A 19,364-nucleotide genomic window follows, 5' to 3' on the forward strand; every position below is an offset into this window, starting at 1 on the left:
TTCTGTGATACACAGGGCTTGTGAGACAAGATTTACTTCTTACCTAAGACCTACCAGTGCTGCTCTATGAATGTACAGTTCTTAGCTTGCCTCTTGGTTGGTGGCACTCCAAAAAGCTCACTGGCTTTTGCATTTGGATGGGGAGGAAAAAAAAGACAAGAAAATGGAAAAAAAAAAAAAAACCCTTACTAAAGCAATACCTTGGCATGTCTGATCTCATGTTGCAACCCATGTTTTTTTCCCTACAATGGAGATTTGTGCTATTCTGTGTGTGGTATAATTACTAAGACAGATTTTTTTTCCTTAATTGCACAATAAATAGGATATTTCCTGGCCAGCTTTGCGTTTCCATTAGGATTTTCACTTCCCATTTGGATTCTGGGCGTAAGGAGAGTAAGTGTCAAAAGGCAGGAGCTTTCCCAGTTTTAAAACAGAGAGGATGTAACCATGTGTAATGTGAGCCTTGAGTTTGATTGTAGGGATGATGAAATCAAATCCCTCCTTAATCTTTACTGGGAAACATTTAGGTGAATTAGCCTGCTTGTTTTTGTTAACTTGTTAAAATCCTTTAAAAAAAAAAAAAGTGTTTTAATGCAATCAAAAATATCTCCTTGCTTTACCCCACAGTCTAACAGGCCCCTGGACCACGTGTAGAGTGACCTCAATGCAGTGAAAAATGAAAGGAGAAGGGGGATAGATAAACCCAAATACATTATTTGCCTGGAAAAACCACAGTGCTTTGCCATATGCAATTCTTTCCAGTGCTGCCATTTTTAAGCTAGATGCTTAGTCATTATTAATGATGGTGTATTTCTTTGAAGTTCTGTATTTTGGGAAAAACTGGAACTTGTCTTTTTTTCCTCCCTTAAGGTTAGTTAAAATAATATACAGTTGTCTCTGTGTATTGCATGTACCAGTTGGTGTATTTTTTGGAATATGTGAGGAAATTTATTCCAGTTATTTCATTTATAGCAAAGTATTAGCTTGAACTTGAGAAGAGCTCCTTGTTCACATTGATCAGCTGTGCTGTGCAGTGGTTGGAGGCTTTTGATACTGCCATGACTTCACAGAAATACTTGACACAAGTTCATAAAATCACTAAGACTATTTTTTTCTCCCTCCTGAAACCACCTAAATTTTGTTAATTGATAATGAGTTCATGCAGCCCCCACGCATGCACACAAATGTTTTTAAGGTTTAAGTAATTCACTAAAAATAGCTGAACTGTTTAAGGGGGAGCCCCTTATAATTAATAAAGGAGAACATGTTGTTCATTCTTGCCATTACTCAGATAGAGAGAAGCAGCTGGTCTGACAGGAGGCTTTTCCTGATGTGGTTGTACTGAGTTCCAGGGCAGGACCTTGCATTGCTTAGTGTGAAGGACAGAAACAGCTGGAGACTAAGTAGAAAAGCATACTTTTTGAGTAGGTAAACTAATAAAATTGTGTTTGTGGAAAGCAATGGGAGCAGAAAGTGCTGTTTCCAAGATGGAGAAACATAAATCTCTAGAAATTCTCTCTCCGCAAACTCCAGACTTTTCTGTTGCTGGGGTCCACATTCATCCCACTTAAAACTAAGGCACTCAGTGGATGCAGTCAAAGTGAAAGGTGGACAGATTCATCTTTCAGATGTGCATCTTGGCCTTGCTCTCACAGGAGACCTTCCCTTGGGCACCTCAGTTAAACTTCAGTGGAGTGAGTAGTGGTTGGCCAAAGAGTCTCACCCAGCAAATCCTCAAATCTATTTTACTTTTCCATGGTCACTATGGGAATTTGCCTTTTCAGGTGAGGCTCTTCTCAGTTGGGAGTGCACTTTAACAACTCTATCTTCTTTATCCTAGTGCCCACAAAGCCTCAAATCTGTCCCTAGCTGCAGTCTTTTATTCAGAATTGTCAGCCTGTCCTTAGTTGCAATCATTGTATCAGAAATATCCAATATTACTGGCAGGGAGAGTGCATATGTCACCAACTTGCTCCATTTTATAAGTGCTTCATCACTTTTACTGTGTTTCAGGGAAGCTGCATGAGAAAGCTTTTGTGAAAAACAGCGGGATTAATGGTGGTTCTCCAGCTTGTCAATTATATGTTCCTTTCTTTCCATCCACTGCTTGAGTTCTTGATCTTGATGATGGTATTATTTAATTCCTGCCTTTCTGAGCCCTTACTCTTGGACAAATATGTAACAGATTTTCATTTAGGCGCTACTGGAGTGCTTTAAGAAAGCTTTGTTTCTTTGAACCTCAGAGTGACTAAGCCTGGCAAGTTTCCTTTCTCATCTCCTCCTGGTAGTTAATAGACTTCACAAGGGATCTCAAAACACTCTGATAAGCCTTTGAAGTTGTTACCTACTAAGGTTTTGCTCTTTATGAGTGCTGAACGTTGAATTACTGACTGCTGTTAGAGGCAATGAGAAAGGATTCACAAAACCAAGAGTGCCTTGCCTATAATTTCCACAGAAAAAGAGCTGAATATAATAGATAAGTTGTGTTGCTAGGGAGATTTTGATTCTGTTCCCTCCTCTGTCACCAGTTTGCCTTGTGATTTGTGGTAGCATTTTCAGTTATGCCAGTCACATGAGATCAAAACCCATGAGTCAATCTCCACCCAAATCATGAGCCGGGCTTCCAGATCCCAGAGCTTTGAACAGAGATCATACTGTACTTTTTCTTTAGTTTATCTTTTGTTTTTGAAATTTCCTCTGCCTATTCCCAATCTGTCTCTGGCAATAAATGTTTCCCATTGCTTTGGAAGTGTTGAGAAGGAATTTTGACCATTGGGAGTGTTGGAGGCCTCATTTGACCTACACAAATGATTTTATTTTTGATCACCAAATCAATCTTATTTCTTCCAGATTTCACAACTTTTTCTATGACTTTTTTTCTATGACTTCTACATCCCTTAGCCCCACACAACACATCATTTCTGTTTCTCCCCTGTCATTATCATTCTTCCAGGCACATGGTGTAACTCTTGGGGATGTCCTTTGCTAAGAGTTGGACTCAGTGATCCTTGTGGGTCCCTTTCAACTCAGCAGATTGTGTGATTCTGTGATTCAGCTGATTCTGTGACTCAGCTGATTCTATGATTGTGTGATTCAGCTGCTTTGTCCCTCCTTTAGTCCTCTGGTCTGGAGATGGTTTTTCACCATTCCCTTGAAGGACAGAGAACATATAAGATGCAAGTCTGGATAATCCTTTATCTTTGCATGAGAATAAACAAATGCAGAGACCAGGGAAATTGTGTTCCTGTGTCTTTCCTGAAGAAGATGAAATTGTGATTTATGAATAAGATGGTGAAAAAATCAAGGGGAATTTTGGTGTCATATTGCTGTTTTCTCCCAGGCGTTTGCCTCTTTTCCGGAAGGGTAAGAAGTCAAAAGCTCCTGGCAACGGTTTAACAACCAAAATCCAAATCAGAAAATGTGATTTTGTAGTAAGTATGGCATGCACTATGGTGGTCCCTGGTATTCCCACGGTGACATTGTTGCTGTTGCCATGAAATTTCCAGAACAGACCTAATGATTAAATCCATGACATTTCGCAAAACCGGACTACTCTCACCTCAGATAGATGGGAAATGCATCCTTTCTTACTCATTCTCATGCTTTACCACTCTTTCACCCACATTGTTGATCCTTGCATATGCCATGTACCAGACATATTGCAGATCCATAATTTTCCAAGTAAAACTGAAGCCAGACTGTTCCCCCCTATAATCAAGTACCTCTAGATTCTGAGTGCTTGAAACTGAATCTGAACCCAGATCAAATCTCTTTACATAGCTCTGAATTCATGTCAGGTTCTCTCCAAGCCTTGAATTCACACTCTCCACATAGTTTGGTGACAGGAAATGTGGAATTTGTTTTTAAATCCAGAACTGTAAAAAGTTGCATTCAAACATGAGAAAGACTCTTGATGTTCACAAGAAAATCTTTTGGCTGAACATTTCACAGGCAAGGCCTGAATTTGTACCAAGTGGACATGTCTCAAGATGTTTCACAGAGCTGCAATAATTAGAAGGGGTTCATTCTTTAAGACAGAGAAATGCTACCTCACAGCTTGAATATTAATAAAAGAAAATTTATGACAGCCAACCAAGTAATGTAATGATTATAATTATAATAAGTAATATTGTCTCCAAAGGAAAAGGACATTTATCTGCTTAGCTCTTTCATCAGCCATTTTCAGACACACACTGTGCTTAAAATGCACTTATGCAATCCATGTGAGTCAACAACGGAAGGTTGGTTGCTTCACCAGGATTATAAGAATCTTTTAAACACAATGGTACCACAAATTAAAATGGAAATCTATCAAAACAATTATCGTCCTGAAAGCTTTGGCCACAAGCATGATTATTGTAGAAGGATGTTGTCCTTGGCCACAGCTTTGGCTCAGTTCAGCTGCTGTTATTTGTATCCCTCCGTGGCTCAAAGTTAGAATTTGCATGGCTAAGGACCATAAATTTTTAGAGGAAAAAATAGGCTGTTCCTCAATGCTAACACTAGCAGTTTTGTGTTGTTGTGTAGTGGTTTGTAGGCAATTCATTAGATACTAGAGATAGGAACAGACTGAATGTGGTGGCTGAAGCCTGCCTTGAACCTCAGAAGGATTCAGATGGACATTTCTGTCTGGACCTTGCTGTTTGTGTCTGAGGCAGTTGTTGATGTGAACAAGAATGAACTCCATGAACAAGAGTGAACTCAATGTCCAGAGTTTTTAGGTTTAACTCTAAAGTACACGTTTTAGACAGTAAAACAGTGAAGCAGATACTGAGCTGATATAAACTGCGGTCTACAGACTTAAATAAAGCAGAAATGTGTGTCCATCCTGTCCATGAGACAGGCAGTCCTGTAGGGATGAGAGTAGTTGAAAGAGCACCCTGGATGTTGCTTGCCATCAGCAAGGGGCGCATCTCCTTAGGGATGTCCTCAGGAGAGGCTCCATGTTGCATCCTTGAGCTCCTGACAAGGGCGGAATCCTGCAATAACTCCATTCTTGTGTTGATGATAAACTGTATTAAATAACAGGCACTGCTGGTTATTTTTAAAATGCTCATTTTTCTTTCACCATTCAATTTTCGGTCTTGAGGGAGGTAAATGAGTAACAAATCTGAAATCCATTTTTCCTTTCCCCTTCCCAGGCTGGTATAGATGGAGAAAGCATTGGGAACTGCCCATTCTCCCAGCGTCTCTTCATGATCCTGTGGCTCAAAGGAGTTGTGTTCAATGTCACCACTGTTGATCTGAAAAGGTAAAAATTGTTCTGTTTAATTGAAAATAGGTGTATGACCTAGTGTTTCCACTATAGAAAGACCCCTCCAAGTTAAATCAGATTTTTATCTGGCCTAGAGAGCCTGTGGTGCACAACAAAATAGTTGGGATTCAGGTTTGGCTGTTGTTTTTATTTTTTTTCTCACTTGTGGAATGTTTTTATATTAAACAGGGTGCTTGGGGTAGTTTCAAAGTCTTCCAACCACAAATTACTGGAGAGGAAAAAAAAAAGGCAGACTGATTTTGTAGGAACTATAAATATCTGTGCAACTACCCGACCATAAAGATTAGTGATTTCATGACTTTTTCTCTGCTTGCAGAAAGCCAGCTGACCTGCACAATCTGGCTCCTGGGACCCACCCACCTTTCCTGACATTTAATGGAGAAGTCAAGACAGATGTTAACAAGATTGAGGAATTCTTGGAAGAGATTCTTGCACCTCCAAAGTAAGACCTTCAGATATTTTTTTCAGTCAATATTCCATTTCCTAGGAATGAAAGATGTCCTAAGAAGAGTTCCTAAAAAGCACTCCTTCCTACAACCTTTACTTACAGGAGTAATATTTATTTATGAAACTTGCTGGCTTCAGTGAGATGACTTCCATGTGTGAAGGTTACTTATGTGACTAATAACTGCAGAATGTTTTCTCTGTACACATTTCAGGATGCCCTTGTATGCAGAATTAAGGAGATCAGTACTAGAAAAAAATTGTAGGGGTCTGGTGGCCACATTTTGCAAAGCTAAAAATAACTTGGAATAGATGCTGAGAATTGCCACACAAAATATCTGTGCCAGGAAAAGCATTTTACAGTGAACAACTAGAGGTTTCTGAGCTGTATGGTGTGTTAGGAAGGTTGGAAGGGCAACTGATTACAGAGGACGACAGGCTCGGGAGGCAGAAAAGTGCTCATTATTCTAGTCAAGAAATGACAAGAGCCCATAACTGGAAACTATAACTAAACTAATTCAGGTCAGGAATAAGGCCCAGATTTTTTCAGTATGAAAAAAGTACCAATGAAAGGTTTAGATTTACCAGATATGCCTTACTAAGTCAAACATTTTGGAGTTAATACAAGGATAATGGAAAAAATAAATAGTTGGCTTGTGAGTTGGACCTTAGAATCTATGAATCCATCAAATTTGGCTTGGTTCCTTATGGAGCATTTTACCTCCAAGTGAATCAGCAGCTATAGGCCAGTCCTGAGGCAAGAGATCCGGCATTTAAATTTTCTATACTCTGCTCCAAGACCACTGAAGTCAGTAGGAGTCATTAATTTGTGTTTATCTTTCAAATCAATATATTCCTTTTCACTAAATGTCTGTAAAAAGCGATGTGGAGACTGGAACATTTATGTTCCTTCACATGGTTAATCCTAACACCCTTTGCTATTGCATCCTGGAGTACATTTTCAGAGTAGAGGATTAGACATGGCTGCCATTCATAATGGAGAGATCTGGCTGCCAAACTCCCCTGCACCTTTCTGGAAATTTATGTTTCCTTCTGATTTCAGGCTGATTTTGGATTGTGGTTACCTAAAGCACGAGTGCAATTACCTTTGTCTTGACACCATCCCTGTGTAGCTCCCCACATGCCTGCCTCCACAGACAGATAACAGATAGGGTTGAGAGGGTCTTGCCAAGCTGTTGTTTTGAGATAATGAGTGTTAATTACAGTTCTTCACACAGGAGGGTTTTCTCTCTTCTTGTAAATTATATTTGTAGCCATGGCTGTGATGCTGGTAACAGGATGTTGCTCTCCCCACTGCTTTTTCCTGTCCAGGTACCCCAAGCTGGCTGCTAAGCACCGGGAATCAAACACTGCTGGAATTGATATCTTTTCCAAATTTTCTGCATACATCAAAAACACCAAGCAGCAGGATAATGCTGGTGAGTATTACCATTGCCAAATGTGCCAGGGAGTTTGTGTGCTTAGAAATGGAAGAATTTTGCCATTCTCTCATCTTTTTTTTTTTTGTAAACTGTGTTCAGATGACATCAGGCACTGCTGCTGAACAGCTTGAGGTGGTTGGTTAGGTGGACTCAACTCACATGTCCACAGTTGAATTAACTACATCTGTAGTAGTAAATAAAAGAGCCTCAGAGTGTTTGGTAGGCTCTTTACCAACAGCTATGGCATGACTCCTGTCCATACAGCCCAGCTCCCTCACCAGAACAGGCTCCCTAACTGCTTACTGAAGAGACTGGCCTGTGCTACTTCCTCCTCTGCCCCAGCACTGCTTAGAGGAGTGTGTATTGCACTCTGTAAGCTCCAGATTTTCCCTCACATTTGTTTATGAAAAGAAAGAGTCCCCCAAAAGCCAGATGCCATTCATATTTATATGCATCCCACACTGTCTTAATGAAATTGCTGTTCTCCTCCGCATTCCTTTCCCCTCAGAGAGGCAAAACTCCAGCGGGTCTGAGCTCCTGTTGCTCCATAAAGCTGTGGATTTACACATCCTATCCCTTGAGATGATCTAGTACAATATTTGCACTCATTCACTGATGTACCTCCTCCCTTGTATTATTGCTTTCTCAGAGACATAAGGCATGTTGAATACCATGGGCTTATATCATTCAGAAAACACCAAATTTTGCAGGTTCCAGCTCTGCCACACATTTCATCTGTGCAATTTTATTTCATTGCCTGGGGCTGACCCATGAGATAAAAGTGGGTAAATGATGATTTATGTCAGATAACTATCTCCTCTGTAATATATTTGTGTTGTTAACAGAAGGAAATAATTATAGTGCTTCGCTTCTCAGTGATGCTAAAAACTTTTTTGTCTAATGCTAATGGGATGCTCAGCTAACCTTTATAGGAAGTTGTAAAAGGAAGATAAATTAAGAGTTAGACTAAATGGATGTAACAATGAAAGTAAAATATTCTGGCCATTTACAAAGAAGTTTTATGGTCTGCTGTGCAACTGTAAATCTTCAGCTGTGCTACCCCACATGCACAGTCCCAACTCTTGCTTCCAGTGGCTGCAATATTCAAATCCCTGGGCTCACAAGGGCTGGCATCTCCAGCCAGGAATAAATGGTTGTCCTAGAGGTGTCTGCATCTGTCCATAAGCAAAGCTGCAATTCAAGGTCTGATACCCACTATGGTGAGATAAGGACGCTAACCCCACAAGGCACTCCACATTTTCAGAAGCTGCATTATGATTAAAGAGAGCTTTCCCTAGTTCTGCATAACAAACTCTTGGTTTAGGTACTCTTTTAAATGACAATTAAGCACACCAAAGTTTTAGAGACCAGAGCTTTTAAGCTGCAGGAGAGACACAATCTTTGCTCCCTGCAAACATCCTCACTCCATTTTTGTTAGCTGGTTCCTGCTCCTGTCCTATCCAGACACTGCAGTCTCTGCATGTACTGATGCTCAACTTTCCTCTTCAAAGTAGAGAAAAGCTTTTAGCCTAATTTTATTACAGCTGGAGTGCTGCACTGCAAGGAGAATAAAGCAGACATGGGCAGAGTGGAGCTGGATCTTTCTATCTATAACTATGTTCTTTCTGTCAATGAAGTAAGGTCCCTGGGACTGTCAGTGCAGACCTCAATTTCAGCTGAGTAATTGACTGTCAGTTTTCAAGGGCTAAGGAAGAATAGTTTCTCCCTAATCCCAGGGATGTTTTATTCACCTTCTGCCTGGTTCATCTGAACAACAGCAGTTTTTTTGAAGGCTGGTTTGGATGGAGGAGAATGAGTTAGTCATAAAGTAGCTGTCTTACATTTCTTGAGCAGTAAAAAGACTGTGCAAAGAGGAAAGGAGAGCAACACTGTGTACATATTTCCTAATGAACCTATTTATTTTTGATTTGTATTTAATAATTTTTTTGTAAAATTGCAACACTGATTCAAAAGGGATCTGGGGCTCTAGTTCTCATCTGGTGTGTATCATTTTACAGCATTATTTAAAATAATAGGATAGAATCACAGAATCCCAAAAGACCTGGAGTCTGGAAATCTGGAATCTAGAAAAGACCCTGAAATCATCAAGTCCAGCCTTTGATCATGACCCTGTCAATTAAACCATAGCACTGAATGCCACATCCAGTCACTTCTTGAATTCTTCCAGGGATGGTGACTCCAGCACCTGCCTGGAAAGCCCATTCCAATGCTTAACAGCTCTCTCACTGACTAAATTCTTCTTGATGTCCAGCCAGGCCTTCCCCTAGTACAGCTTGAGGCTTTCTATTGAAGTAAATAGTTTTTATATTGTATTAATATTATAGTCTATTCTATTTATATGTTAAATAAATTTTATACATTCATTTTAATGTATTGTAACATTATATTGGTATTGTATTATATCTTCTATTTATCTTAATATTATTATATTATATTTTTATTTATCCTATATAACAGCAGAAGTAGTTGTATATAGTTCTGTGACAAAAAACCCCACATTTTATAAACATAAAATATAATTACTTAGGTGAAGTCCTTTTCCCTGTCTCCACATGAGCAGGTGAGATCCAAAAAGAACAGAGATTGCTGTTTGTGGTTATCATAAATGTTTTTTGTAGCTCCCAGCTCTGAGATAAAGGTTATATGTGTCTCATAGTCATCCTCTGTATCTGTTCCTAGCTCCAGCTGATTCCAGTGCTTGTGTTAATTTGGAAAGCCACACCAGTGACTGGAACATCAGTTGCACATGATCAAAACACAAATAGAAGAAGATTTGTTAGTGAATTAAAAATAGATTATAGAACCCACATTGCTATATAAACAATAGTTTTAATTTCTTTTAATTGGCAATAGAGGCTAGGGGATGGGGGGCAGGACAGCAAGGTGGTTAAAGCACCAAACATCAAGTTGTTTAAATTATGTTCTCTTAACTCAGGAGTCAGGGAAGTGAATTCAATAATGTGTGGGATATCAGGCTGGGCATTTGTGGCATCAGCCTGTCTCTGGCTGTGAGAAGTGTGGGTTAGGTGTCATTATGTGTGACCATTCCTTGTAGGGTACTGGTTTAGGACAGGTGTCGTGGTGTGTGCAACGTGAGCTCTCACCCCAGCCTGGGGCTCTTACAGCTCTGTGGAAAAGTTTCATGAAGTGGTTGGGATAATTAATGATATTTGTGCAGTGTGAGGGTACTGGATGTGAGAACTGATGGGAATCTGATGCACACCAAAGAGAAGAACAAGCTGCTATCACTCGTAGCAGAGTTTGCAGCCAAGGCCATGGAGAAGTGTCACACTTCAGGTGATGCCACTGCTGGCTGTGTCACTGTGGTATTTCCTGGCCTGGGAGCACTGGCAAGATGGCATTGCTAGCACAGCCTTTACATAGCTAAATGCTTTTTTTTCCCCCTGATAGTGGAAAAGTCAGTGAGGACAAGAGATTGGTAAATCCTTGTTTTAGTGTGCGTCTGAGTCCTTGTAGCTGAGTGAACAGATGCAAGGACACATTTGTAGGTCTGTTCCTGAGATTCTGACACCCTCTGCTGGCAAATATATGAATGTATAAAGCAGCTCTGCACAAGCAGCTTTACAATCAGGGCGGAAACATCCCCTTACCAAAACAGGGTTCTTTCTGTCAAGACAGTTTCCTCTTACAAATGTAACATTGTCAAAAGAGAAGTGTTTCATAGTAACCTATCAATTTTGACAAAGTTTTCATGGAAAAAATTATGTTTTTTCTGCATGAGTTAAATTTACTTTGAAGTCAAAATGCTTTAGCATTACAGAGAAAAATTGTGATTTTTTTTTTCTGGATTCATGCAGTACTTCATTAGCCACACACAGTTATGTTTTTTGCCTGGCACAGAAGCAGGTGATAACCTTCTCCTGCAAGTCTACATGGCAATATGTTATTGATCATGATTCATTTACTTACCAAAGGTATTTGGCAGCAAGGCTGCCCTGATTTAATAGTTCCCTGAATTTCTGATTCTTTTTTTCCATCTTTGTTTTCCTAACTTTTCTGTCTTATAATATAAAAACGTTGAAAGTTTTGGAACAGGCTGGTGAGGGCTGTAAGCCCAGAAGCAAACATGCTCATGCCATATCAAAGTCCCACCACTTTTAAGCTTCTTGAAAGGGAAGGAATTGATTCCAGATTCTCAGGATGTGGCAAGCTGTGTTTAAAGAAAGTGTGTGCATTTATTATTTCAAGTCAGTTCAATCAGAACTCGATTCCTTCCACCCCCTGTGCCACTTGATAATTTTATAACAGGCCTGTTTGAAGGAGTCATCTCCTCATTGTGGGATTAGATCTGTGTTTCAGTAGCACCACTGGATTATTCAGTTCTCTGGCTGTTGTCACCAGGCTTCACCCCTTGTGCCTGAAATGGCAAGGGCTCATTCACACATGGACAAGAGCCCTTGGGAGGGTTCAGTGCAGTAGTCTTGAAAATTATTTCCTGGATGCTCTTGCTCAAGTTTTCATGGCCGATTTGAGAGTTTTTGATTGCTTAGTGATTGTTTAATATCAAGAAGGATGTCTTGTCTGAGCATAGGAAAGTAAACTGAGGTCTTGTGTGTTTACTTTGGTTCCTCTGGTTGATGCTGAGCATGTCACTCATGCTCTGTATGGTCACCAGGGAAGCAACAATTTATGTATTCATTGGAGGAGGATGAAATCTAATTAATTGGAATGCTGTGTACACAGTCAGTATCCTGCTTATTATTTTTACTTGCGAGACTGTGTGCTGCAAACCAAGGGGACAACCTGGGGTAACCACCCATTAACTGTCCCGCCCAAAATTGCGAGTTCTTTGGCTCACAGAATGAGCCCTTTGATTTCATGTAGGAGTTTAAAAAGTTGTTCTTGAATTGAGTTCTTAGGGGGCACCAGCTCCAGTGTGGGTGGGCGCATTCATTAGTGGTACGGAAGGATATTTCACTGTAGGGCTCCTCAGAAGGTGCTGAGCTGGGAGACCACCAACATGATTTTGTGCAGAGGAATTTCCAGCAGTCTGACCAGAGGACTCTGCTTGTCTGGTTTGGATTTACATCAAGAGGCCAAAAATAAAAGCGCATTTAAATAATTAACTCACATGTGATTAAGTGCTGTTCACCTCTTTCAGTAGCTCCATCACACTTTGTGGTTTGGTGCGTGAGGTGGGAAATGTCTCTCTCAGTGCTCTGTGTATGCACACATGCAGTAGAAATGCACACACACATACAGGACTGCAATTAACACTGCCCTACATCAGTTTTACACTGTGGAGTTACTCCTACTAAGCAGAGGGTCAGACCCATAGCACAGGGATGTGCACAGGCTGAACTGTGCACACTGATCCTTCCTAGAAGCCATCGTGTTCCTCTTGTCTTAAGCAGAAAATCTGTTCACGCCAAGCCCAGCTTAGACTATTCACAGTAATACCAGCTGCATGGTCAGACCCTCTGTGGCACCTGAGCCAGGGGTAGGAGCTTCTTGATGTGTGATGGGGCAGCCTGGGACATCCTGACATGTGTGGTGTGATCTGGCTCCAGCAGCAGGAGAGCAAAACATCTGTCCCCAGGGCATCTCCACCCGTGGTGGGGAAGGACAGGGAATCACCCCTCTTCCTTCCAGCCTGGCTTCTCTCAGCCAAAGGAGACATAATACTGCTGTAGCTGTGATATGGCTTCTCCTGAGTCTTTGGTCCTTCTGACCTGTTCCATGCCTGAAGGCTTCACCCTGTGCCCAGAAAAGTTCCTGGCAAAGCTGCTCTTAAGTTTGCCAGAGCAAGTTTAAAAATCTGTTTGAATGCTCTTGTATTGATGGAAAGTTTCCTGTGACAGGGATCTTGGATCAGACTCTAATTTGGGACCAACATTACGCTTTATGATTTTTGAACAGATTTTCAAGGTGCCATAGAAATATATAGGTGAAAATATAAATATGTGTGTGATGTCTGTTTGTCAACTTGCCATTACATTTTTTTTATCCCTTCTCTTTAGTTGAAGAATTTCCATTTTCCACTACAAACCCCACATCAGTCCAAGGCCCAGAACAGGCCACAATTTGCCCTGTGGTGTGACAGTACCAAGTTTTCTCTGTCATACAACCAGGAAGGACTAAAAAGAGCTGTTATAATTGTTTTAGAGAAAAGGACTTGCTTAGTGATGGAATATGTAAGGATGACAGTTCTTCTAGTGGAAGGTGTCCCTGTCCCTGTCAGGGAGGTTGGAAATAGATGACTTTTAAGGTCCCTTCCAGCCCTGGCCATTCCACTATTCCATGCTGATTCCATGATTCTTTAATTTTGGCCTATTGAAGCACAAAAAAAAAAAAAAAAAGAAGCTATTTCAGAACGTTTTAAACAAGTTTTTATTACTCCCCCTGAGCTGAATAATGTTGGGCTCATGGTAGCTAAAGTGCTTGGCAGCTTTACAAAACCAGCCCTAATATAAAAAATACCCAGTCTTTAAAACATATGTAAAATAGCTTTTCTGCAACATTTGTGGCACATAAAGTACCAAATACATATTGGTGAGTGTGATATAAAGCTTTTATTGCCATTCATTTGGGATGACCCACATAACTCACTCATGATATGCTAATAAAACTGTTCACTCTGTCTCCTTATAAAAACACACATATAAAGATCACTAAACTGTGGTGTAGCTTTGTGCTAACTTCTTAAGAAGTGCTGCAAGTTGCATTTATCACCTGTCCCAAATTGCTTTATCTACTTTCTGCCCAGTAATCAAAGTCTAAAATGCCCAGGAACAGCAGTTTGCAAAATAAGTTTTCTTGAGAAATAACTTCTTTGAAAGTTCTCAAAATGGTGCTGGCTGGAGGCCCAGAGCCATCAATATTCTGTCTGGTACCAGTGACAGCTTTAAGGACCAATATCTTTTGACCTGCCAAAACTGAGAACTGAAATGTTATGTCATTAAAAGGAAGAGGTTTTCAGTTTTCTAAAATGATAACACACCATCCCCTTAATCTGAGAAATCTGTACCTTACATGGGAATATTTCTGAACTTTCCATCTTCTAATACCTTGCTAATTGAGGAACAAAGATTTCCTGGTGGAAATGTGAAAACCATTATTTAAAAACAACACAAAAGGAACATTTTCTGTAAGTCCAGATGTGATCAGAAAGCAGGCTCTCCAAGGCAGGGACTTGATATGCCTGGTTAACAGTCTTAGATGCAGCCATTTTGGGAATAGTAAATATTTGCAATAAATTTACTAACAGACAAAATTTTCTGACATATCTGTGCTGAAGCAACTTTGAAGACATAGCATACCATAAGGAGGAAGAGAGAGAGAGAGAGAAAAAAAAAAAAGAAGATATTTATTTATATAATTTAAAGTTATAGAACATGCTGAAGTCAACAAGGTTAATGACATGATGAAATTAAGGCACTTTCTCAAGCCTTTGCTGAGTCAGGGCCTGTATGCATGGCCAGGCCTAGAGTGAAACACTTGCAATGGGAGCAGCAGTTGGCAGACACTCTCCTTTAAGAGGGAATTATTTCCCCTGTGTGTTGGAATATTCCTCCAAGTGCTGCTGGCTTTGCTGGGATGCTTTGTTCTGTTTCCCAGCCGAGCTCCCATGCTCGCACACAGGAGCAGTAGCACAGCTGGAGGTGGATTAGAGCAATCTGGCAGCAGCAGTCCTGGGAGGAATTAAGCGCCTTGCTGCTGGAATGGGAGGCCTAAATTGCATTATTATTTAGAATTCAGTTTTAACTTCATTGCTCTATGGTTTTGCCCTGGTGGGTAACTCCCTTTGTTGTGACAGACTTGGTGTATCTTAAGTGTGTTCCCCACAGCAAAGACATAAATGAAGTTATGGCCTTGCTCAGTTCAGTGTCCAAGTCTTATATAACCAAATATTTGGGTTTAAACACCCAACTGGCCTTGATGTCCCGACAGGATTGTTCACAGGTTTCCATTTAGCCATTGCAAGCTATCACATGGTAGATAGACAAGTGACTGGCTCCTGGAAATCAGTTTGCCAAACCACTGATGACTTCAATGGGAAAAGAATTGGCCCAGGTTCTATTTTTCCCTAAACAGATTTTTAAAGAATATTTTCAATTATTATTTTTTTAATGAATGAAAATGTTCTTCATAAAATAACAGGGAAAAGAAGAATGAGATGTAAATGAAAATCAATGTTGCTAAGTTTCTTTATTAGATGTATCTTTAGTCATTGACTTTCAGCTTGAAAATACTGCTAGATATGAGGTCACAAAATGGGAATTAGAGAAATAATTCTTGTAAAAATATCCTGGTTTTTGTGATTGCAGAAAAAGGTAATCTGAATTTCATGGACTTTGAGGTCAGAAGAATCTTTGTGTTATTATCTCCCACAAATCACATCCCAGTGAGTTTTGCCCACGGAGCAAACATGTTAATGTTCCATCCTTAGAAGGATTTGGTTTGATTGAGCGGACAACAGGAGAAACTGAAGTGTCCTTGGTGCATTGAAGTTTCTTTTGTCTTTGAGGCTTTTTTCCAGTCCATGAACACTGTCTTACTGTTTTCCTTTGACCTCTTGCTGGAATTCCCAGTGCCTTTTTCCTTTTTTTATATTGTGGACACCAGAACTGGGAAAAATGTTTTTAATACTTGCCACAGCAGCTCAGTTGCAACAGAGGCAATGTGACCTCCCTACTAATTCTTGGATTGTTTTCATACATCCAGACTTAATTATAACTGATTTTGCTTCTGCTCCTTTCAGGGAGGTTGAGGCATAATCATGATGATCCCTAAGTAATTTCAAGGGGCTTGAAACAAAATAATCTCAAAATCAGAGAAACAATGGGAAAGAATTAAGATGTGACTCATTTGTAAATCTCATAGCCTCATGGCTTTTTCTGTCTCAGTAACAATTTTTGAACTCAAAAATTCTGGAAAATTGAACACAGAAAATTCTGGAAATAATAAATCTATTTGAGATTTTCCCAAGTGAAGTAAGGGATTTGGAAACTTAATAGCTTTAACTTAAAATTGAACTTAAAATTTCCTCCTCAGGTGCTGCTAGCTAGGCATTGCTTTGTCTCCCTCTCGTGTCTTCACTGATTCTAGAATTAAATTACATAGTTGAAAACAGTGGAATGCAATTGGGATTATCCTGGTGTAAGCAGAAGAAAACTTTATTCTTCTACATGCGTGGAATTGGAAGAAATTAGTATTAAAGACTCAAGCACCAACAGCCTGTACAGGAACACATTTTTTCACTTAAGTCTTGGAACACAAGGGGTCCCCAGAGCACTGCTGCTGAAGCCCAGCTACACTCGCTACCAGAATCTCACTTTTCTCTTACTTGAGCACAGACACATGAAGTTACTTTTCCTTTGTTAGTCCCAGAATCGTCTTATTTGCTCTTCAGTAGCAAAACAAAAGTTTAAACTCTGAGTGAACACACTTAAAAATTGAGATAGTGGTAGGATAATCTCATACTATAAAATAATGTGTGTTTAAAATCTGCAGGGCTTGATTTTATTTTATTTTATTTTATTTTATTTTATTTTATTTTATTTTATTTTATTTTATTTTATTTTTCCAAATTCCTGATGCAAATCAGCTGCTGCTGTCTGCAGTTGCTTTAGGGACACCTGCACAAGACTAACATGGCAGAGGTCAGGATTAGGCCCTTGGGGACGTGCCCTAGAAATGATTCTTGTCACTTATGTGCTGCTACAGGGTCACGATGATTTGTGAAAGGCAAGTTTGGTGCTGTTCTTCCTGGGGCACTTGTAGGCCAGTAGTTTTACATTCACTTGCTTCCTGCCCTCAGGGTCACTGGGACTCCTAAGAGACTTGAGAATGAAGCTTTCCTTTGGTGTCATTTGAACACCTGGCTTTTCTTCTTAAAAAACAGCATTTGAAGGTGCTCTGACAGCATTCTTCACGATAATGTTACAAGTATTGCATTTATTTCTTGCCTCCATTGTAACAATGGATAAGAAAAGAGAGGGAGAAAACCTGAGTTTTCAGTAAAAAAATAGAAACACGTGAAAACAATCTTTCTAGATGCTTGAAAAACATGTCTAATTTACTATTTAAGGTATTATTGATTCACCTGCTTTGCTAGGTTTATTTTGGGGATAGGACAAATGGTATCACAAAAATAAAAAGATGCCAAGATGCCTCTTCCTTTTGTTATATTTACTGTTTATCACATATAACCTGAAACATATTTCCACAGCTGGTGCATTACTGCTTTACTCATGTAAAGTTTGTGGCCAAAGAGTTTTTTTATTTTTATATTGTATATAGGAGGTGGCAAAGCAAATGATTTAAATTATTTTTACAAGAGAATATAGAAAACTTAAGAAGAGACTAAAGTCTCCTAAATCCAGATAGCCTCTTAATCCTTGGATCATTGTTCTCTCTCTTAAGAAAAGGTAGCTGGGAGTTGAGTTTTCAGTCTTTCTCATTCCTTCTATGGAGGTTTTGAGACACATCTGTCAAAATATCCCAAACTTTTTGAGTGAAGCTCTAATCAATCAATCAATCAATCAATCAATCAATCAATCCACATCATCAGTCTGTAGATGGGGTGAGAAGGGAGGAGAGATGATAAGGGTGGGATCATCTCACCTAAATCTGTCTAAAAGTTATATATTAGTCATTCAAAAGTTCTGGTTTATTTCTGATCAATGGAGAGAGATGTTTCTAAAGGGCATTTTGATTTTTCTTAAACTATGAGTCTAAAGTTGGGAGAATTTCCTTTGGAGGTGCTTTTCTCTTGTTGCTACCTATAAGGGATACTTGACCAATTAGATCAGACTAATTACCTAAAAATTAGAAGTCAGGCAAGGGGAATTTTACGCATAAGCAAATCAACAGATCTTTGATGTGTCCAGGTTTCTGAGAGTGCTTGGGGTATCGCTCAGTTGTGTCAGCTTCATGTTCCTCTGAGTTCTGGAGGAAGTGTTCCTGGTGCTTAGCACCTCCATTTCTGTCACTGCAAATACACAGAACAACATATATGTGTCTACATGTATGGAAAATGTGTCCCTGTTTATGCCTGGCTCAGACAGTGTCTGAAAGGTGATTTAGGACCAGAGTTGTGTGGCTATTTCCATGTGTGCCCCTGTGTTTTTGTGACTCACCCCATTCCTGGTGTTTGCTCACCCCAGCACTGACTGGGAGTAAAAAACCCCTTTTCAAGTCCCAGCTCTGACTTGTCTGGAAGATGAACATGAGCCCCTGTCCCCTAAAACAACCCCAAACCAGGTAAAAGTGGATTTGAGGAGTAAGAGACACTAATTTATTTCTCTTCTGTGTGCCCGAGGTATTTGTTGATTCATTAAGTGGGCAGAGACAGCGAGATCACGGCTTTTTCACAAGGCTGTGTGGGCATTCACCTTTATTGTGGGAACATGCACAAGTCTCTTTTCCAGTGAATATTGAATTATTTATCTGGAGTGGAACATCTTTAATAGGAGAGCTGAATCACCCCAGAAACTCCCTTTGGCCCAGACTTAGGCATCTAAATGCCTTGGATGCATGGGAGCACACAACCTTCATCCTCCTCTGCATTTCCAATGGCTCTCTCAGTGACCTCCCACTCATTTGCTGCTCAGAGCTGGGGATTTTATGAGGCAGAAACATGCCTGGAAAGGATGCTGCAATGCTCAAATGGGCAATCTATTTGCCCTGTGGGGTGTAAACCCTAATATTTAAGTAACTTTAAAAAAAATTGGAGGCATTATCCTAGATCACTTGGGTGAACTGTGAAATTACATTCAAAGGGTAGGATTCATCTTGCCTGACTTCACCTCCCTGAAAGTGAGGTGTCTAGTCTGAGCTAGTCCTTTAGGTTTCATCTGTAATTGATGCAGCAAGAAGGGCATGTGTGCAGTGAGTCACACTGCTCTGAATCAGGTGTCTTAGGCAGCTGGGAGGAATTACCCTCTGGAGATGCTCAGTCCCTCTGAGCAGAGAGGGAACCTACAGAATCAGCTTAGACAAGGCACCCAACTCTTAAATGGCTGAACAGAAGAAGTCAAGGCAGCACTCAGATCTCAAGGGTTTTATTGAAATCACAGGGGGGAAGGTAAACTGTTCAATATGGAGTACAGAGTCATGTGTATTGCAGTCACAGCTCCTCCATGGAGAAGAATTAATCTATACAGATTAAAGTTACAATACTCTGTTGAGCCAGCCTGGAATAAAAAAAAACCAAAAGA

The 19,364-nt window shown here is 40.0% G+C and overlaps 1 protein-coding gene across 2 annotated transcripts in view; it reads left to right on the plus strand.

Annotated features, from left to right (window-relative positions):
- CLIC5 (chloride intracellular channel 5) overlaps positions 1-19,364 on the plus strand; it is a 68,544-nt gene that overhangs the window by 39,925 nt on the left and 9,255 nt on the right. For both annotated transcript variants that reach the window (XM_066545934.1, XM_066545935.1), the window contains exons 2-4: positions 5,142-5,251; positions 5,592-5,717; positions 7,052-7,158. In XM_066545934.1, the coding sequence (XP_066402031.1) occupies positions 5,142-5,251; positions 5,592-5,717; positions 7,052-7,158 (343 nt within the window). The remainder of the gene's footprint in view (positions 1-5,141; positions 5,252-5,591; positions 5,718-7,051; positions 7,159-19,364) is intronic.

This window comes from Molothrus aeneus, chromosome 3 (assembly GCF_037042795.1).
Source record: "Molothrus aeneus isolate 106 chromosome 3, BPBGC_Maene_1.0, whole genome shotgun sequence".
NCBI classification, from domain to species: Eukaryota; Metazoa; Chordata; class Aves; order Passeriformes; family Icteridae; genus Molothrus; species Molothrus aeneus.